Here is a 22,900-nt window from a genome sequence, read left to right as displayed (position 1 = left end):
TAGAAAAATTGAAATTGAAACACCTTGATGGATTTTACCAAAAGAAATTCGTAATGCACTTTGGCGTATTTATGTTCAAAATTCAACATTAGATAAGCAGAACTTCAAAAGTGTACACTGCCATAGCTGACTCTGTTAAAGACGGGATGTTAAAAGCTAATTCAGCTAAAAATATCTCATTTGTTCTTAATTTTCACATTAATGTCCTTCATGTTCCTATATATATAAAATAAACATGACAAGTCAGTAAAACTAAATCTTTCGAGTCTCCGATGTCGGCAAATTCATAGATAGCCTCTCCGGTATTGGCCGTGGACCGCTGTTTCTCTGAATTATTGCCGGCATATAAATCGTCTCTGAAGATGGCATGGTATCAGCTGAAGTTCCAGTTACAGAAATCCTCTCGGATGTTGGCTGTGATGCAATATCAGACCTATGAGACGCCGAACCTAAATGGCCGTTCCTGTGAGCTGAAGCCGGTAAGTATCTCCCCTCAGATGTCGAAAGAATTGTCTCGCTCCTTTGAAATGTTTGATTCGCACTGTTCAATTGCGAGGCAGCTAATATATCATAAAACCTCTCGGATGGTGGATGTATAGTTGCGTCTGTTCTACGTGAGGTAGGACTCATGCTGTCATTCCGACGACATAATGGGTTATCGTCACTTTTGTATGTGCGCTCAGAAGTTAAAGCTGTTGCAGTATCACTACTTTTTGATGATGAACCAACATTGTCGTTTCTCAGCGACATAGGCAGGAAATTCCTCTGAGACGTTACAGATATATCTTCGATTCTCTGAGATATTACGGGTGGATTTCCATTCCACGTAGATGCCTGAGGTCTACAAATGCTTTCGGGTCTTTTGGACATTGCTTGAGACATTTCTTGGCTCTCCAATAAATCCCATGCAGCTGTGGTAGGCAAAACCAGAGACACTCTGTGATCGGGTATATCACCCTCGACTACATGGGGCAAACATGATATTCCTGAGTTTGGTAAATGTTGTCGCAACAGCTCCCTGCATTTTGGAATATCTCTCGCGGACGCTAATGATATATCTCGAGAAACTCTTTCATTGGGTGAGCCTCCCTGAGGTGGAGGAACTGTAGAAACTCCTTGGATCGCTTCCATATCAAATGAAGGCATGGAAACTGAAACTCCTGTGCTAGGCAAACTCCATTGTTGAGCCACAGTTTTAATCTGGGTATAAAATTGCGCACTTGCCTTTCCTGAAACTTATAAACGGAAGGTAAATTGAATAAAAAAGAACCCTACAACGGTACCTCATAAAATAACTCAACTAACCATGCTCCGTAATTATGAAAGAAAAAATTATACCGCAATAACTAAGATCACCACCAAATGAGGCCTCTCGTTCGTGCGAAGAGGAAAATGGTACTGGAATTGGAACAGGAACATTAACTCCAACCTGTTTCATTCATCTAATGTCAGAAACCGATATTCACTTTGCATTTAGGAGACAAATGCACGTTCCCCTATCCTTCGATTAAGTTTAGAAGCTCACTTAAGCTGTGTATTTTCCTATAAAAATGAACACAATATTTGAGACAGCGGAATCAAATGGAGAGGTTGATTTTCACAGCTCCTTCCCATCAGGCCTTTTCTAAGTTCAACAGTCAGAATTCACAATTGATTTTTAATTTAGAAAATCGTAACATTATACTCCCTCCGTTTTTATTTAGTTGTCCATTTAGCCAAAATTGTACATATCAAGATATATTAAGATAGTGGGTGTTTTGTCTTAATTTACAAGAGTAAATACAAATATAACCCTATTAGTTAATAAATGCATTCTAATACATTTGGAAGATAATAGCTAAAGTCACATTGAAATTCTAAATGGACAACTAATTAGAGACAAATATATTTTGCTAAATGGACAACTAAATAAAAACGGAGTGAATAGCAAAAAATCCATATAACCCACGGAAGGCCAAATGTGCCACCTGGAAAATAAGGTTAACGTACCAGCGCTGCATCAATGTCATTCTGAAACTTCCTTGCTGCAATACCAGATGATGTAAATATGGATGCTCCATTCCCATGCCTGCCAGAGCATCATTCTTAGAATTTGAAAACGGATGAGCTTCCAAGAAATACAGCAAAATATACAGATTCGGATTTTAAGAAATTATCATTAAATTTTACGCTTCAAAACTTGTAGTGTTCCCATATGTTGTTGACCACTATACTTTTGGAATTGCACAGCTTCCATTATTTCGATATAACAAATCGCAAAACGTCAAATTCTTGAGTCAGAATCTAATATAAATTCTCCATAGGATATGCAAGAAAATATTTCAACTTGATCCAGATATGGAAAGAGTGGGGATCGAGAAGAAAAACCTAAAAATTGCGCTATAGAAAGGATGGTGGGTCAAGAGCAGTCTAAAAGTTGCAATCAGACATTTAAATTATCATGAATATCAAATTGTAAATTAACTAAGAGCAAGCTCAGATGGCTACATGAGGATTAAAAGAGTAAAACAAGTACCTGTTTTTATTTACGATGGTTATTGCCTCTTCTAGGCTATTGGCCTGTTGGCAATTAAACAACACAACTGGTTAACTAGTCTCCAAAAAGGGCACGAGGCATTCACATAAAAGCAACAGAAAAAAATCAATAAATAGATACCTGCATACATAGTAGAACAGGACCAAAAACTTCTTCCTGCTCAACACAAACACTGCTGTCAAGAATAAGGCAAGACCTTTGGTTCAAGCATTCTTCAACCGAGTATTATAAACTATCCAACTCTATGTCTTCTGAAGCATAATATAGTTAAAAGCATCAGAAAATATACCTTGTAGCAATCCATGTTGAGTGTTACGTCACACAAGATTGTAGGACCAACAAAACTTCCTTTTTCATATCCAGGAACCTAACAAAATAATATACAATCTCCATAAGGTTTTGCTTAAAATATTAAAAAAAGACAAATCCTCAGCAATAAATTAAAACACCATAAAATGTTCCTAAGCACCATGTCTCAAAACGAGATAAAGGTAGATTTTATTGCATGAGTTCTTTCTTCCGCGATGAAGCACAATCATGTCAAATTTGGCTTCGGAGACATTTCAGAAACTGAAAATTATTGGACGCTCTCAATAACATCTTGAAAACTGAACTAGTCACAAAATCCCAATAAAGTTCCAAACAGCAAACTAATGAATCACAGTGACACAATCGGAATTAAGAAATTCAGGGTCCTCTTTTGTTACAAAGTTGAAATCAAAAGTCTTGAAGAGTTCTATAAAATTCAGGATGGGAATTCAAATTTCATAAGAAATTAATACATAAGAAAGATAATATCAACATTAAATAAATTAACCTCAAAAAAAAAAGTTTTTATCTGAAAATTATAGTTCAATTTCAAATCTAAAATTCTACCAAAAACAAGCGTCAATGAAAAATCTGCACAGCATGCCAACCAGTTCCAAATTTGGAGTCTAAGCCGAAAGTAGGACACAGCACAAAATGAAGTCCTCCTTCGTCCTTATAATCCCAAATACCTTATCAAAAATCTATTTGTTTGTTAAATCTGATCCACAGAAATATGACCGTTTAAGAAACTTATAAAGTTGAGAAAATAATACAAGATATCAGAATTGGACATTAGAACAGAGCCAACACATAACATTGGTCAACAATGTAAGGTCAATTAAACACAAATATGTTCTCTTCTAGGACACTCTCTCCAATATAGCTTACCTGATAGTGATTGTACAGAGGATTATTATACATTCAAGGTCTGGAACTGAATTAAATTTAATAATCAAAGGAAACCATATCAACTAGTCAAATTATAATCAGGTTTGCATCATTATTTAAATTCTTAAACTTTTTTTATTTGAACTTCTAATTTCTAATTCAAAAATAAAAGGGCCTTCTGAAATGCCCTTAATTTTTCAGGATAAACAATGCTCAGGCATACTGAATACTCGATGGAACCTTAGTCCCTGTTAAAAGCTTTAGAAAAATGGTAACAGAAAAAATAAATGAGAATCAGAATATTACTCTAATCAATTCCTTTTCTTGTTCCCCATACGAGAAAACTATTCAGTAGTACTATAGTAAATTATTAGATTTGATAATAAGTTAATGCAGTTTGGCTCCCTAAGAAGCTCATTTCATTCAGTTTTCAAAATAGAAAGTGCAATTTTTGAGTTCCACTTCATAGGTTTTAAAAGATTTAACCAGATGACATATTATTACAATTGGTGACAATTGTAAATAAATGATTTACCATTGCATACATACAAATAAAGGAAAAGTTGCATAATAAATTGTGCATCAAGAAACTATGGGTACGAACATATCCAGATTGAACTACGTATATCAACCTACATAACCCCTAAACGTTTAGGAGAAAAAGACCTGATTTCGCTTCCACATCATGGGACCACAAGTTATATATCTGTTTCCATATGGGCCAATACTACTAGTGTTACTGGGAAATAAACTTTGATTTGCCGTAGCATCAAGGAGAAATCATCACAACGTCCATAATTTTCTCCACCAATCCCTTCTACCTCCCATATTTTATTTTCATTTCCACCAGGAAAAACCTAACCTTTACTCTATGCACATTGGAATGTAATATCACCTCTATTCCTAACAATCCAAAATAATAGATTTAACTCCATGCAAGGAAACAAATCAAAACTCTACTGCATAACGTAATGTATGTTTCTGTACCGGACAATTACGGATAAAATCTTCAAAAGGAACAGGAACAACTAAATACCACAGTGTCTCTCCCATCAAGAAGAAGCCGAGCACCACTGTCTACACCACTTTGAATTAATCTGCTTATGTGATCCTTTACCTGTGAATTAACAATCACATAATACTCATTCAGAATAACATCAGACAGCCGGGAAGTAGAAAACAAGAAAAGGAGAATAACAGGCTTGCTACAAATAGTTTTAGAAGTAAAATATATTCATCCTAGATAGACAGCAAATTATCTCATGTCTGCTGTTTATCTTGTCAGCTCTAGATGCCGCTGCCTTGCCATAGTGCACGTTAATAAGATATCAAACCAACATTATTACCTCTTTACTAATAACTGGACCAACGTCTGCACTGAGATCAGTGCCCGCATTTACTTTGAGTGCTTTGGCGCGGTCCATGAGTTCATCTTCCCTGGAAATTCCAAAATTACTGCTACGAGTCGTATGTATAAACAACAATAAAATATGAGAACTTTCTTAGCTACAGCTTGCAAAATACAGTTGACGAACCCATCAATACCATATAAATTTCTATTACAAGTAGCAGCTAAATTCACTCCAACTGTCCCCCCTTGAGACTCCTAAAAAGGTTAAATCAGGTGTTTTTTTGTTGTCCGCTTGGAAGGCAGGGACAAGCATAGCTTTAGTCTTATGCGAAGATTAATAAAGCAACCCTTATACCGGCTTTCCAAGTGAAACAACCTTAAAAAACTTTACCAAATGCTTGAGGTTTCCTAGTCGCATCTATGTGAGGACAACAACACTAAGCACAGAGTCTCTAACAAGCAGAAATAACTTCAAGCATAAATTTGTAGGTCAGGAATTTGACAAGATTCTTGACCTCTGTTTTTAAGTAGAACTGTATGGATATAGGCAACTATGCTATCTTCTTTAAGACCGGAAACAAAGCAGAAAAAAGAGGCAAAAACAACACACTGGTTACTATTTCTTTTAGCCCTCAAGTTTCTGACACAACGTTTTTCCCCCTGCATGCATCTTTAAATTTCTTCATTTTGTTTCTTTCAGAAAAACTTGCATACACACAAATCAAAGACATCAATCATGACAAGAAGCTAGGCTGAACCCTAATTCTGCAGGAATGTACAAACACGTAATAGTTTTTTAATTATTTTTATTGAAGATAATAAATTTTAAATCCAACCCTTAGCATATAGTTGAATGAGCACAAGCCAAAACACCGAACAAGATAAGTACCATGCCATTGATCCTCCAACAAAAACCGCTGTGCTTAGAGACATGCTTCGTTGTCCTGCAGCACCAAAACCAGCAGCAACCAAAGCATTCAAAGTTTCATCCATGCTTGCGTCAGGCATGATAATTGCATGATTTTTCCCCCCTATACTGGACTATGGAGTCAACACAATAATTAGTCATCCAACAAAATTTGAGTGGATCTAAGGTTCTCAACATATGCTATACATTTTTTCCACATGTGCCTGTGCACAACAAAAGAGATATTGTGCATAATAGAAACAATGGTCCTAACCTGAACACGTTTGCCTCTAGAAGCTGCCCTAGCTTGTATGTGCAATCCAATCTTGCAACAAGTAAACAACAAAGAATGATGACTTTAGCATTAATATAATAAGTGAACAAAGTAAATGCAGTAGTAAGACTAAATGAGCTGAGGGAGAAGAATCACTACAAAGGATAAAAGCAAATAATGGATACACTATTTTTCAATAACTATGGACATTTAAATCCCTAATAAGATTGCAATAAAATTTTGAGATTCAACCATGAATTTGTCATGGTAAAACTATATTAAAAAAAAAAAACTAAAACTGTAACTTACCATGTCTAAACTGATGAATGATATAGCCTTTATATCATCATCGTCACATATATAATTAACAATGTCCTGCATAAATTAAATTCGAGTGATAAGGATTAAATAAAATAAACGAATGCTGATAGCTGGAATGCAAACCACCCAATCTTATCTCTGCTTTGTCTTTACTAACAAAATTTGTTGCTGCCTACTAAAAAGCAAGTCAACTCATCTTATAAAGGAGACACGTTCTATAAAGCATGCACCATTCCTAGGCACGCAGATGTGCATTAGCAATAGAAGAACTTAAACTGAGAGTGGTAAGTGATTGTCATCATAGCCTAGATTGCTATCTTTGGTTGTGGTGATATACATAAGCACCAAAGTCAATTACAAAATAGTAGGAAACCTTAACACCATGTAAAATTCCTGTTTTGCAAATAAGTATCCTGTCAAAACTCTCTGTTAACTGCCGCCACATCATTAATCATCCCCCTTAAAGAGACAGGGGCAAAACTGAGTTGGGAAAACCCCTTAAGCAAAGCAGAACAGCATCAAAAAAGCTTCTCTCATAGGTAGGGGATGCTAAATGGGCAGATAGTTTTGATAACACAAGTATCACGCCCCGAAATACTTATAGCATGTGTTGATACTTGATACTTCAATTAACTCATTGTGATGAAGTGAATGATTTAGAAACAAGAGGACTTCTAAGAAGCATAGACTCACATTTGTTCCATGAACAATATTTAACACACCATCAGGCAAACCAGATTCCATAGCCAACGCAGCAAGAATCGTTGAAGCCCCTGGAATTGTAGAGCAAGAGAAATTACCAATTGTATTCACATCCAAGAAATTCTCAATATCAGGGCATTGGTTGCAGCATTACAGTGTCAGGTAGCAAAACTCACCTGGATTTTTTTCACATGGCTTAAGAACAAATGTATTTCCACATGTAACTGCAATGGGGAACATCTGCAAAAGCAATAAACAATTACTATTAAGTATAAACCTTCTCTTTCTGTCTTTGTTCTATATAAATTCTGTTAATATTAACTCCTACAAGGCTACAGAACATAAGTTTCACTTTTTGAATTAAAAACAAAACCAAAAGTGCAGAACATAGAACTATGTTGCAATGACTAATCAAATAATCTGAATCTCACGATTCTCCAAGTATCATAGGTAACAGAAATCATGAGGAAGCATAAGAAGCTAATCTGAGAGAAAACATCAAGTCTATAATCCGAGACTGAGGGCCAAGCAAGAGGAAAGGAAAAGAGACGGAGATAAACAAATACCAAAGCAAAGAAACTAGAGATCATAATGCATAATTACACACCGACAAAGGAGTCATTGCTGGAAAGTTGAAAGGGCATATCCCGGCACAAACACCAAGTGGTTCTCTAACGCAGAATGTATCAATTCCATTACAGGCATTAGGAACAAACTCCCCCATCTGAAAAGTTGCCATTCCACAAGCGTTCTCAACTACCTCTATAGGAATATCAAGCATTATAGTCATTATCAATAACAGCGGATCAGCAGTGGATTAAATCTTCTTAAAACAAAGAAGAAATGGTAGTAAGAAAGATGTAAAATAGAGACCTAAACCACGGAGTATGTCGCCTTGAGCCCCTTTAAGTGTCTTACCCTGTTCCAAGGTAATATTCATTGCAAGCTTATCCTGAAATAAATTTTGGGCACATCAGCACAATTAATATAAAGAGCATAAGGTATAAGTATCCAGTGCTAGTCAACCAACCATATCCCTGCGGATAAGCTCCTGGAATTTGAACATGATCCGTTGACGAGTGCCAACTGGGGTGTTTTTCCACAAAGGAAATGCTTTCTTGGCTGCAATAACTGCATCCTTGAATTCTTCATAGGTGGTTAGCAGAAGTTGGGAAACAACCTCTTGAGAAGCCTAATTTAGAAAACAAACTGTATTCATATTAAGGAAAGTAAAATACGTCTGCCAAGAGTGAAAAATACATTGTAATATTTGTTAGCTTACAGGATTTAGCACATCGATGATTGTAGACCCTTTTGACTCCACAAATTTTCCTCCAATAAAATTAGGAACTTTCAGCTATGATGAGCATCCAATATGATGTTCAAGGAAAATACATCCAATCATTATTCATTATTGAAAGAAAAACAAACTAGAAAACTACTACTGTCGTATGATCCTGTCTAAAAAAAGAAAATTCAAATAAATCAACCCATACCGGCTGGTTATTTTGCTTTGATGACCCTCCAACAGAAGTACTGTTCACATTCACAGGAATTGATCTAGTAGGCCTCCATGAATTAACAATTTTCTCTACAACAGGGAAAAATATATATCTTCATCAAGAACAAAACTGCAGAAATATAAAATCTAAATCGATCACCTAACACATGTCTGAAATGAAAAATCTATAGTGAAAAATCATAAGAAAGTCTTATGGTGAAGGAAATAGGTCAGATCACTATTACCAAAAAGCCTAAATTATAGATTAGCAACTTAGTTTTAGTAATTCTTCTCTCTTTCTATTTTTTTGGCACAACTACCAAGAAGCCTCATTTTACAGCAACTACTTAAGTGTTAGTATTCATTCTTTCTCTATATTTTTTAGTTGAGAAGTGTGTCTTGATGGGATTCAAGAGCTTGATTCCCCATGAAACAACTAGGATCAGATTCAGACCTGGCAAATTTCCTTGACGGATCTTAGCTTTGAGGTTGTACAAATGCCTAGGCGTTGACAGCAGTTCCGGATTACTTTGCTTAAGATTTTTTAGCACTTGTAGTGGTTTTACGCCAGCTTCAGTCATCATCTTAATTTGCCTAACCTCTTCTTCAGTAAAACGTCGACTATAAGGATGCTCGGACATATCTTTTAAAGGTTCATGGTTGTGGTCTCCATTTCGTACACTCAATACCCAAACATCATCTTCTTTTTTACCAATTGCTTCAAAGGGACAATTTATAAGACGAGAAGACGCCTTCCTTTTCCGCTGCGTTTCTTCAATCTTTCGCCTATTCCGATAAACACCTCCTCTATCACAACCAAGAATAACTCTTCTATCCCTCCTAGACTTCTTAATGGTCACAACATATCCTTGGTTAGCTCCAAAATCGCGCACGTATTTGATTAGCTCTTCGCGATCTTGAAAATTTCCAGGTTCTGGAGGAAGCATCTGATTCTGTTCCGGATACTCCATTTGACTTTGCATTTCCATTTCTGATCACATAAAGCCAACACAAACAAAAAAAAAACGCTTACAAACCAAATTCTTTCCAGACTATATCGATAAATCACCACAGTATGGGCGATGCAGCCTCGACGACGTGTAATGTCACTAAGTCCAACAAATAATATTACACGTCGTCGAGGTTGCTTGCCCCTATGATACGTTATCATATCTTTTATCATCAAAATTCTCCTAATACAATACAATTATTGATATCAAAATCAAATGTTAACATTAAACATCAATTTAAACACTGTAACCATAGAATCTAAAGCGAAGCTAGATAATCACCTGATTATAGACAATTAAGATGGGAATAAAAACAGTAAAACCTAGGCAATTAGAAACTAAGCGATCAAATAAGCCAAAATTATTCCATGATCAAATTAACTACAGTAGATCAATGAATTAATTAACATAAAATTAGCGAATGAAATTACTCATACTTACTGGAATTTGATCAGTTGCTTTTCATTTTTGATTATAATTTGTTCAATTTTTTACTCAGTTTTTGAGAGTGGAAAGTGAGGGAAAATTCGAAGGGTGTGTGTGGGAGATGGTACAGAATTGTGAAAAGAGTACCGGCACGGAGAAAAGTCCTCGCCAGATGTGTTTGAAGTTCACGCGTTTTTCTGGAGCGTATGCATGAGCAGAAGAAAAATATCAAATCCATTTTTATTTTTTGGAAAATTACAGAAATGGTGTCTGAATTTTTTTTCAATTAAACAAATCGAGCTGCTTACGAGTAGTTCGATGTTGGAGTTGGTAAGAGTTTGATTCATATTCGTTCGTATTCTATATTATTTGAAATCGGGTTTAATTTTATACTAATTTATTTAAATGAGATGAACATATAGTGTTTTACTCGTTTATGTTCACGAGCATCTTGTATATGAGCTCGTTAATTTGTTCGTGAACAAGCTTGTATATAAGCTCAATTAAGAGTTTATAAAATGACTCGTATATGAGCTTGATAGAGAGTTTGCAAACTAACTGTCATGGTGAGCAAGAAGCAAATACTCCTAAATAAGCATCTAATCGCATGGGTTTCTAACACATAACAGATATAAATGAATTTTATTCCAATTGCATGCATAAAGCCGAAATCGGATGTAAATGTCAGATTGATTTTATTGTTATCATCTTGAATGCTTATGCAACTACTAATTACATTTTTCATGGCAATCCTATGATTTCTATATGATTTAATTCGTTTATAACTAGATTAATGTTATTATCTAATTAAGCCTATTAATAATAGATCTAAACATAAATTCAAAACAATAAACATTAGTTACATACCCAAAACAATAGTTGATATTCATGTTAAGGATACTTTTAAACCTCATTCTTGAGTGTTTGACGATTGTTTATCGTTAGTCTATTAATTCAGGATATGGCAAAAAACGGAAGTTATTCCTCTAATTACGAGTCCACTGGTTTAAATCGGGGTTGATTCCGAATCTGAACGAAGCAAAAAATATTGATGCAAGTTGATGAACCCGAGAGTTGGCTTCATGACCTATGATGCCATTGATGATTTGACACATGGTGCCATTGTTGATGTGGTGACAGCATGCTGTCTGGGATGGGTCCGGGAAATTACAGAAGATAATCCTACAACTAATTACGTTGCTAACAGTTCAAATGGGGATTGATTTAGAGCCCAGAAACAGGAAAACAAGCTACATTATCTGGATCAAAGATCTAAGAGTGTTGAGGAACGAATAGCTATGGCGTCGCATGGACCGATGACAACGCAGATGGACTGGTGGTAGCGCCAGTACACTATAGCGGAGGCGTCATAACTCTTGGTCTCTCGGGTTCAAATTTTCATCGAAAACCGTGCCAAAATACCAAAAAAGTATAATTAAACTTATGAAAATTCACAATAATCAAAATAACACATTAACAGCAATTAAAAACACTATAAACATGGATTTTAGGAAAATAATAATAATCATAACAATATATCAATAACACCAAAAAATACTAAACATGCATCTTAATGAATCAAAAATGAAAATGAAATGCATATATGATAATAATTATGTGTAGACAAGCTGATTAGGGTCCTCAGAAGTACAGTTATGAGTCATGAGGTTATTTTCTAGAGATTTATTGTAGAATCTAGTGAAGATCAATGTGCAACAGTAGATCTTTGAAGAGCGGAAGCGTAAGAGGTTGATTTGATTGCCAAAAGGTGCCTGAAATTTTTGTGTGTGTGTTGGCTATATCTAGAATTTTGTCAATGAGCTAGGGTTTTTGTTTCTGATTGTGTGCCATCCTCTTTTAGGGTGTTCTAATTGTACTATTTATAGAGGTTAGCTAGGGAGGGTTTAGTTAGAGTTAGGTAAGTTTACAACTCTATTTTTAAGTTAATTAACTATTAATTTCCAAATTATTAGATTGTGCCATGAAAAAGGTATCAAAAATGATGTATTGGTCCCTAGAAGTGTAAAAAGGGGCCTTCAGGGTCATCAAGGTTTGGTTTTGGGTAATTTTGTTCGTCAAACCTACAAATTTGCCCATAAAATTTCTAGGGCATTGTAATTAGTCAGATTTCTTAGACTTCTATCACAATCCCTTTGGATTTTTATGGGTTATTTGTGATAATTACGCTTCAGTATTTCAAGTTTGCCATTGTACATCATTAGTCCATTTGAATTCTAACAAGCAGAACACTAGCTCGTCATCTGAACGGGTGTCTATAAAAAAATTCACCTTACGATTCAGTCCCTTATCATTTTTCTATCAGTCCAAAAATAGGTGTCTACAATATATCTAATAACCCAGTTAGTATCTTTGAAATATTAAGATGAATATTGGTTATTTAGGTTAAAGCTCTGTTAGTGATGCGTTGGTCTGTAGCTAAAGATGAAATAGGTTTCTTTTGTGGCTATGGTTTGTTGGCACTTTTGGCGTAATAAGAAAATTGTGGTTTAAGAAAAGAAAGCTAGTTCGGTGGCATCAATCATCAATTCTGCTGGTAATCAGCTGTCTTATTAGCAGGTTGCGCAACTACGTAGCAGGCCTAGCCAACAGACAATGGTGTTAGAAAAATGGGATGGTCTAATAAAGTGGAGACCTCCGGAAGTTGGCTGGTTCAAATATAATATGGATACAATTTTTTTTTGGAGATAGCGGTAAGATAGGGATCAGCTGTGTGGTCAGAGATCATTTGGGTGATATAGTGCAGGCGAGAAATGTGGTGATGTCGGGTTCGTTTTCTCCTAGAACTGCTGAAGTAATGAGCATTAGAGAAGGATTATCTTGGCTTAACGGTTAGCCTAATTTGGTTGTGGGGTCCAACGCTTCAAAACTTATTTTGGACATTAGACTGCGTCCAAAAGAAGATTAAGATATCGTGATTGTTGATTGTGCGGAAATGGCGAAGCAATTTCATAATTTATATTTTATTTTTATAAGACGATCTGCTAACCAAGCAACGTATGTTTTAGTGTAAAATGTTAGGTTCATTTCAAATTATCAGGAGTGGTTTTCCAACTATCCTGAATTCCTTACAAGTGTAATTGCTTCAGATATGAATTAACGGAATTATTATGTTTTTCAATAAAAGGAGAAGTAAAAGGGCCTAATGTCTTAAAAAATCCTGACCTTTCAGCCCCTTTTCAATTCTACCCCGATGTTAAAAATTGGTCAATTTTACCCTATTTTACATTTTATCGTTTCACTTGTACCCCAATTTTTTAATCTTTGTCAATTTTTTTATTCAAATGATAAAATCATTCAATTAAATAAGTTAAGGATAAAATTAAATTTATTTCCATTCAAAAAATACAAATAAGTCCTTTATTTTTAAAAACCAACTAAAAAATATAATCAAATTAAAACTAATTTAAATTCTTATTTAATTTAACTAAATGTAAATAAATTTTAAACACATACAATTAATATATGCTTGATATGGAGAATGTTTTTGATTTTTTTTCAAATGAAAAGACGTCAATTTAATATTTTAGAGTATACGATTGAAACATAAAAAGACAAAATAAAATAAAATTGATTAGTTTTCAACGTTAGGGTAGGATTAAAAAGAGGTTATTCGGTCTGGGTTTTTTTAAAAGAACAAAGGGTCAACGCGCCCCCTAAATTTATGATATGAGGTCATCTAACCCAATTTATACTTTTATGAGCAACTAACCCCAAAACTTTTCATTTTTGGATCAAATAATCCCATAATTGTATTTTTAAAATGCGTAAAATACAAATCGGAGGTGAGAGATGCAAAAAATGTAATTAAATACTCCCTAATTATTGCGATATAATTATCCTAAATTTATTTTTTTAAATAAAAATATAAATTATCGAATTATTTGATTCAAAAATAAAGAATTTTGGGGTTAGTTGCTCAAAAAAGTATAAATTAAATTAGATGATCCCGTGTCACTAGTTCAGGAGGCGCGTTAATCTTTTATTTTTTTTTAAAATATTAGACAAAGTAAAAGCTCTATTTTTATTTACTTGGCCCGCTATGGTTGCATATATATGTAAGTCCATGTGCAAATGCAGCAGGTCCCATACTTTGGGTTATTTCTAAGAGGACAAAGAGGCATGCGGCCTCAACGTAAAAGGGCCTTCCTAAACTGAAAACCAAAACCCAAGAAATAGAGTCACCATCTAACATTTACATATTAGAAAAATTAGGATAAATACTCCATTTTTAAAAATAATTTAATTTCCTACCTCAATAAGAAAAAATTAAAAAAATTACCTCATATTTTTATTGTTTTTATTTTTTTACTCTAACAAATATTTATATTATAATTATACCTAGATTTTATTATTATTTTACTCCAGTTATAATTTTTTTACTCTCAAATGACAACTAATAACAACTGTCATTATTTTCTTTTTTCTCTCTCTCTCCTCTCTCCTCTTCTTCTCTTCTTCTCTGTTTTCTTCGCCATTCTTTTTCTTCTTCTTCTTCTTTTTTCTTCTTCTTTATTTCTTCTGTTCTTCTTCACTGTTACTTCATCGGTCGTCGTCGCTCCGCCATCACTCAACCGTCGCTCCGCCATCACTCAGCTTTCGCTCCGCCGTTCTTTTCATATTTTATTTTAATTTTTCTTAAATTCGTGGTGATTAATACGATTTATATTGATTTTTATATCTAAATAAATTACTCTTTGATTTTCTCAATTTTAGATTTCAAAATCTGCATGAAAAACGATTTTGTGATGAAAAAATGATTTTCTGCACAAAAAACGATTTTTCTGCACAAAAACAGCATCTGATTATCATATGAGTATCACTGCATTATCATAATATTATCATAACACTGCAGAAAAAAATGATTTTTTTAAGACAACGTCTGATTATCATATGAGTATCACTATATTATCATGTTGTTATCATGACACTGCAAGAAAAAAATAATTTTCTGGAGAAAATAATGTTTGATTATCATATTGTTATCATATGATACCGAGATGATAATATCTATGGTACATATATGATAATGTTATGATAATATATATGATTATGTTATGATAAAATAATGTCTGATTATCATGTCAATATCACTACATTATCATGTCGTTATCGTAACACTGCAGTATGATAATTAGATGATAATGAAGTATGATAAGATTATGATAATTGTATGATAACCTACGAAAAAAATAAATTATATAAATGTTTATGATAACCAGATGATAACGGAGTAAAATCATAAATATTTTAATACCCAGAGTGAAAGCATAAATCTGGAAAAAACATGAGGTATTTTTTGTAACTTTTTCGTGTTGAGGTATAAAGTACAAATATATTCATTTTTGGAGTAAATACCTAAATTTCCCTTACATATACCCATCGATATGTATGGAGGAACTACTTTCTACATTTGGACTAAATTGGTCTAACTACCAATATAATCAAAACTTAAGAGTGTGTTTGGATACATGGATTTGAATTTCAAATTTGAATTTTAAATTTTACATTTCAAATCCTACATTTGGACTAAATTGGTCTAACTACCAATATAATCAAAACTTAAGAGTGTGTTTGGATACATGGATTTGGATTTGAGTCAAATCCTCTGTTTGGATTGCAATATTTGTTGGATTTGGATTTGAGTCAAATCCAAGTTGATTTTAACACATACAAAGTTGAGGATTTGAAATAACTCCTATAACCTATGGATTTCAAATCTCATTATCTTTATTATTATAAAAAATTAACCGATTTAATCTACAGATATTTTTTAAAAATTAATTTTCGATTTTTTTCCGAAGGATCAGTCTCCTCCTCTTATGAGGTACCCGCTATGCCCGTAACACAAAAACAAATTTTCGATAAATTGTTTTCTATATTATTTTTAGAGGATCAGGTTCCTCTTTCGAGGTACCCGCAGCCGCCATCCGACTGAAATTATTTTCTGAAAATTTTTATTCAAAAAAATTTCCCGGGGGATCTGGATCCTCTTTCGAGGTACCCAATGCAGCCGTTAGAAGAAAATTTTTTCTGAGTAGGAGATTCTAAGATGCCCACCGCCACCCCCAGACGGAAATTTTTTATTTTTATAATATTTCTAAAAAAAAGAATTCCAAAATTTTTGAAAAAATAAATATGTCAAAGGGCTGTGGCGGATACCTAAAAAGAGGAGCAGGTCCCTCCTGAGAAAAAAAAATTAAAATTAATTTAATAAAATTGGAAAATTTTTGTTTTGAAAAAAAAATTCTTTCAAAATTTCGGTTTGGTTTTATTTTAAATGAATGAAATAGAATTGTTCAGATAAATATAATTTTATAAAAATTTTGTTTTTCGGTTCGATTTTGAAAATCAAAAATTTAGTTAAATTATAATATAAACCAAACCAAAAAAATTAGCCGGTTCAATATTTTTTGAAACAATTATTACTTTTAAAGTTTTGATTCTTTTTTATTTTTTTTAAAATAGTTTGGTTCGATGTAAAAAAAGATACATTTTTTGAATTAATATTTAAAAAATAGAAAATAGAAAATTAATTATTAGTTAAATATTATATATATATTGAGAGTTAAATTTTTTTTGTTCATCCAAACAATGGATTTGAAATTTATGAATTTGAAATGTAGGATTTGAAATGTAAAATTTAAAATTCAAATTTGAAATTCAAATCCATGTATCCAAACACACTCTAAGAGAATTCAAAATAATTGCACCAATAATTGAGTCACTATAGCTAAATATATTAGATCAATTTTACGTAAAATGTCTACATATATAAAATTTATTCTAACTGATATAAACAATATCACACCATATTAAATTGGACATATTCGATAAGAGTAGCAATTCTTGAAAAGAAAAACACTAAATCATCATATTCAGTGTTAAAGTCGGAACTCTAATATTAAAAAGGTCAAATCGCAATATATAGTATTCTATAAGGAGACAATTTTTAAATATTGAAAGTCAAACCGTAAAATATAAAAATATTATTTGCATATTAAATTCTACACATTTCTAACAATTTTATTTAATTTTTAGCACGTTGCATTACAAGTCCCAGTATTTCAATTTTCGACATTTTGTAATACAATCTCGTTCTATGATGTCGAATTACAATTTTAGCTTTATTTTTGATGAAAAACTATTAGAGGCTACACAATGTAAAAACGAGAAAAATTAAAATGTGTAATGCGCCCTTTCAAAAAATAAGATTAAATCGCTACAAACGTAAAATATTATCATTTAACCCAATATAAAAACTTGATGTACTAATTTTAACATTTTTAGAAAATTGGAGGGGGCTAAGACCTCCAATGCCCACTCCTTCCGTCGCTAATCATATTGTCATAATTTTATAAAAATTCATTTTGTGTTTGCTTCATGTTACATGAATATTTTTTGAAATTTATATTTTGGTAATTCGGTTTTATTTTCCGAAGATATTTTCAAAATTTAAATTTTCTATATAATTTTATTTATAAATATCTTGCTGTTTTCCATTTCCATCGCGTCTTCATTTACGTGCTAAATACAATGAATCATTAATTATACTAGCTATAAATGGTGAAATACAGAATAGAAACAGGTTGTAATTCAACTGTAATACAGAAGAGGAACCCTAATGTATAATGTGGAAGTGAAAGTTAGTTAGAGAAGATGGAGAGAGCCGTGAATGTGATGTATAAATAACGGTTGAGACATTTTAGTGTGCTGTGTTTTTATTTTGTTTTTAAGGTTTGGGTTTGGTTTGATCACGAGAATCAACCCACCCGACTCACATGTTCCATTTAGATCTTCCTTAACGGCTTTGGTCGGTACTTCTTCTAATCATTATGTTCTTCTCTCTAGCTGGATATGGGTATCCCCCGTTTCGGACCGGGTTTGGATACTAATTTTAAGGTTACGGCTTAGTCAATCTGAATCTATAATGGATTTAAAATTTCTATGAGCGGGTTTGAATATCTTATTATTATAAATTCACTTGAATCTGATCCGAGTTCATGTAATTTCAACTATTGAATAGAACTAAATAATCAAAAAGACGATCATTCCGACTTTAGGCCGGACTTGAGCTTACCTTATAATATGTTATTTATAATTTTTTTGTATTTGAATTAATAATAAATATGATATTATAATAAAACAAAAAAAATGAAATCTGAATTCAAATATAAGTTTTGCAAAAAAAAAGTTACAATTAAATTATTTTCCATTGCATTTAATAAATAGAAGTGATCAATACTCTATTCGCTATTTTATTACTTATAATTTCGTATATATACAATTGTTTTTCAAATTTTTGTGTTTAGATTATATTTTATTGTATTAATGTTAACCTTCAGAACTTTTTACTAAGAAGCCATCCTCAGAATTAATAAAAGGATTGAGATTCCCTCAAGTTCAAATGAACTTGAGGAGGTCATGTTCACGATCTACACCATTCATTATAAAATGAACGGTGTAGATCAAAAAGGTACAATTTTGATCAAATTAATCTACACCGTTTATTATAAAATGAACGGTGTAGATTATAAACATGACCTCCTCAAGTTCATTTGAACTTCAGAGAATCCCAATCCTAAATAAAATCTGTTACTCATTCACAGAAAAATCAAGACATTCTAAACTTTTCACTTTGCAACTACTTTATAGGACTAGTTTCGCATTACGTGTTATGCACGTGACTTGTAACATAACTCGTCAATGAACATATTAGTAAATTTATTATAATTATATCAATTTTTTATTTATAATTAATATTAAATTAGTTAAGAATTTTTGTAAAAGTAAATATAATATATTCGGTTATTAAATTTTTTTCCATACTGAATCTATTCTTCTTTTGGTTTTATAATAACCATAATTAAATAATTAACTTAATTTTATTAATAATATATTTAAAAAATAATAAGATAGAAATTTAAATAATAATATATTGACCAAATACAATATTTTAATTTTGTAGTTCAATCAAACTAAAAAATAGGTATTCCTACTAATTTGGAGACAATTTAGTTATTTTTTACATGCTAAAAACTAAATTGGAGATAATTTAGCTACCTATTCTAATTAGTACTTTAATTACAATAGTGATTAATTAAATAACTAATTAGTTAATAACTATAAAACCTTTATTTAATAGTATACTGAAAAGGATTATTCAGTAAATTTGCCTGCCCCCCATCCGTACTTTTATATATAGTACAGATAAAGGACAGATTCACTTCCTCAATTTGGATTTAAACTTCAAAAAGGTAATTTTCACCATTTTTTGACAACTAAATTTGATAATTTGTTCAATTTGGATCATTTCAACCCCTAAATAGTTGGATTGCGATTTGCCCAATTGAATCAATATTGTAGTTTAAAGGATCTATTTTTCAAATTTGCAGTTTAAGGACTAAAGTGGCTCAAATTGGATAAATGGTGATTTTATCCAAGTTGAGGGGTGAATCTCACAATAATTTAAAGTGCATTTCATTTTTGTTACCTTGGTCAAGATTCTTAAGTTAAATAAGTGTAATATTTTATGGACAAGATTAGAAATAGTCTGACTTTTATTAAGGTGATGTTCACATCTACAACAGAAGTTACATTGATGATACTTTCTTGTACTAACTGTTTACTTGCGGACAGAAATGAGATAATAAAGATAAAGAAAAAAAATGCATTTCAATGTTTAAAGAATCGGATCGACTGCCCGGTTCAATTAGTTTGGCCGCAAACTTAATCGGTTTGATTCCTTTTAAAAATCAAAAATACAATTCAACCGTTTTAAAGTAAAAAAAAATTATAAATCAATGAATTTTAGAACCAGTTAGTGCTAGACCATAAAAATCATAAAAACCGGCAATTTGTTTTTTTTTTTATAACTTTGATTGTAATTTATTTATTTAACTATTTTTATTTTTATAAAAAAATTATTATTGGTGTTTAAAATTTTCAAATATTCAATTTGGGTGTGTGAATTCCTTTTAAATTAATATTTATTTTCTTAAAAAATAAATAAAATAAATATTTTTAGTCATTTTGGATCGCATACTATTGATAAAAGTAAAAATATTTTTTAAAATTGCTATCATGATTTTCAATTTTGTTCTCCAATAGAAAAATATATAATGTATAAAAAAATATTATTATTACTTTATTGACATGATAGTAAAATTTAAGTAAAATGGAATTTATTATTGTCTTTTTAACTTGCCGATGATAAAAGAACGATCAAGAGCACTCATTTAAGTATTACTATTAGTTTAAAAAGTTGAAACATAAATTTAAAAAGAAAAGTTGGGACATTCAAATAGAAAATTTAAGAAAGTTTAGATACCATTATTAGTGAAATTTTCTTTATTTCAACTAATAATTAAACCAATTGAACCATAAATCGGTGGCCATATCGGTTCGGTCACCGATTCGATTTTTTGAGAGAGTGGTATATATCTGAGAGTAAACTAGATCTCCGGGTTTGCAGAGAAGAGTACAGTAAGCAAAAAGGTAGAAGAAGACAAATGAAGAAGAAAAATGAATCCCCACCGTTAAAAAATCTGATGCAGCAGTGATTGGGGATGGGCATCTTTTTCCAGCATTACATTGTACTTTCATCTCTGCATTTCTTACTTACACACCCTTATTTCAACCTCTTTATTTTAAGGCAAGGCTACTTATGATTTTGTCATTATTAATTATATTGTTTTTAACCACCACATTTAAATCCCAATCAAAATTCATTCTATTAATTAAAAGTTAAATTTTAGTTAATTAGAGTGTAAGGATATTTCTATAAATATGCATAGTTATAAATTAGTTAATTATAGTTTGATTAGGTTCGCGAATCTATCGAGCTGAATATATTTATATCCGTATGTGACTCAGTACTTTCAGTAGTCAAAGTACTCAATTTATATCAAATTGATTTTAAATACTTTTTGATTAATTCCGAATAGCATGCAAGTTGACGCGGTCCATAAGCTCACTTGGAGAAATTATTAGGTAAATTCAATCCACCACATCATTTATAAACTCAACCTATTATATTATGATATGTCATTAAAATAATAGCACTATCGTAATATTACTATTCAAATGTGTAAAATAGTAATAAACAAAATTACGGCAGTGCCACTATTTTAATGACGTGTCATAGCATGATAGGTTAGTACACGGATAACGTGGTCGAACGAGTCTATTTAAAAATCTCTCGCTCGTCAATTTGAACATTTGATGTTGGAGTTAGACAATTGATTTGCGTATTGTTGAAACTCCAGCTCAACTCAATTAATATAAAAATGAATGCAAGTATCAAATTAATCTCAAATAATCCATATATACATGGGCGGAACAACTATAAATCCGTGAATTCACAACTACAGGAAAATTAAATCGGTCGAAAGATTAGAAGTATCCCAAAGATTAAGTCCGGTGCAGATATATATATAGAGAGTATATTATGAAGGTGTAAGAAGGTGGGGGCTAGATAAATGAGAAAAAAGGGAATTTCAAAACGTGTAAGGATTGCATTTGAAGACTGAAAAGTAAGAGTAATAAAAGGGACAATACATGAGATGGAATAGACAATGGAGCTGCCATAATAAGTCCTCAGTCCCTCACTGCTATCTGCTCTTTTTTCTAACCTCTCCCTATCCCTCCCTACTATATTCTGCCCCCTCATTTTACTTCTCTACCCTACATTCTATCTAATCACATCATACCATGCATTTGGATCCAATCAAATCGTATTTATATATACATATAATGTGGAACTCTACTTGGTTCCTGGAGATCCCCGAGTCGAAAGTCGAACCAAAAATATACCTTTTCCGATATCATATTTAAAATTGGACCAAACCAAACTGGATTTTAATATGATTCTTAAGATTTCATTTTAGAGATTTTTAATTTTATGTTTGATCCTCAAAATAGGACGGATCTTATCAGTCTATGTCAAGATTTGGGTAGGTTTAAGTTCGGGCTGATGTTGAATTTTTTTAAGAAAATGAGATAAGATATATAGTGAAGTCGGAATTAAAGAAAATTTAATTCAGGATTTGTGTCGTGCTGCTGAGAGGTTAGAAATAAACTAAAAGTTAAATCCAGACTGAAAATTTTTTTCTGATTCTGCCGCTGGCTCGTGCACAGTCCAATGCAATGCATTAGAAACATCTCTATATACCTAGCCTATGCTGTCTGTTTCATTTCAGTTTTAAACAACTTATAATACTGTTCATTTTGACTACTATAGTTTCATGAAAACAGATTTTTTTTACTTTAATCTACATGATATTGTTATATAAATAATTAATAAAAAGAGATTGGTTTGTCAATGAATAAGGAAGCAAAGAACAAAAAGTAAATTCCCCAATTTCCTTGTCAAGCCTCGGATTTTTCATGAGTTCGCCTTATGGCACATCAATTCCTATCTAATTGTTTTGAATATGTGTAGTTGAGGATCTCTCTATTCTGCCAGATCAGTTTCAGATCATCTGCTTTCTTGTCTTCACCCTCATTTTCTCTCTCTCTCTCTCTATATACATCGACATAGTCAGTGGCGTAACCAAAAATACTTTCAGTAAAATTAGTAGAATTAATCGTAAAAAAATTATAACCGACAATTTTTTCATATCAACTATAACAAAACTTAAGATCGGGTTTTTTTCT

General features: G+C 32.2%; 1 protein-coding gene across 2 annotated transcripts; it reads right to left on the bottom strand.

Moving 5' to 3' along the window:
• Positions 1–68: 68 nt before the first annotated feature.
• On the bottom strand, positions 69–10,401 carry LOC126655362 (methylmalonate-semialdehyde dehydrogenase [acylating], mitochondrial-like). 2 transcript variants are annotated; one of them, XM_050349509.2, is made up of 20 exons: positions 10,241–10,401; positions 9,244–9,780; positions 8,785–8,879; positions 8,571–8,645; positions 8,319–8,480; positions 8,162–8,240; positions 7,896–8,050; positions 7,465–7,528; positions 7,280–7,359; positions 6,575–6,640; positions 6,266–6,316; positions 5,974–6,125; positions 5,080–5,170; positions 4,770–4,850; positions 2,826–2,903; positions 2,657–2,692; positions 2,516–2,559; positions 1,990–2,068; positions 1,339–1,429; positions 69–1,235 (listed from the first exon to the last, which is right to left on the bottom strand). In XM_050349509.2, exons 2-20 carry the CDS (start codon positions 9,776–9,778, stop codon positions 253–255), a joined length of 2,997 nt encoding a protein of 998 aa, XP_050205466.1. In that variant the 5' UTR covers positions 9,779–9,780; positions 10,241–10,401; the 3' UTR covers positions 69–252. The 2 variants fall into 2 exon arrangements, with proteins under 2 accessions (XP_050205466.1, XP_050205467.1); XM_050349510.2 differs by having other exon boundaries at positions 69–1,229.
• Positions 10,402–22,900: the final 12,499 nt, after the last annotated feature.

The sequence above is a fragment of the Mercurialis annua genome, linkage group LG7, assembly GCF_937616625.2.
Source record: "Mercurialis annua linkage group LG7, ddMerAnnu1.2, whole genome shotgun sequence".
Taxonomy (NCBI): domain Eukaryota; kingdom Viridiplantae; phylum Streptophyta; class Magnoliopsida; order Malpighiales; family Euphorbiaceae; genus Mercurialis; species Mercurialis annua.
Note: the sequence above shows the minus strand (reverse complement) of the source record. Positions and strands in the feature narration are given on the sequence as shown.

Bases quoted from the DNA above. Each gene is read 5' to 3' on its own strand.
- LOC126655362 (XM_050349509.2), bottom strand. From the start codon at position 9,778: ATGGAAATGCAAAGTCAAATGGAGTATCCGGAACAGAATCAGATGCTT. The intron at 8,051-8,161 runs GTCTCTATTTTA...ATATTCCTATAG, and splicing joins CGACATACTCCGTGGTTTAG to AGGTAGTTGAGAACGCTTGT. The intron at 7,360-7,464 runs GTGAGTTTTGCT...CTACAATTCCAG, and splicing joins GCCATGTGAAAAAAATCCAG to GGGCTTCAACGATTCTTGCT.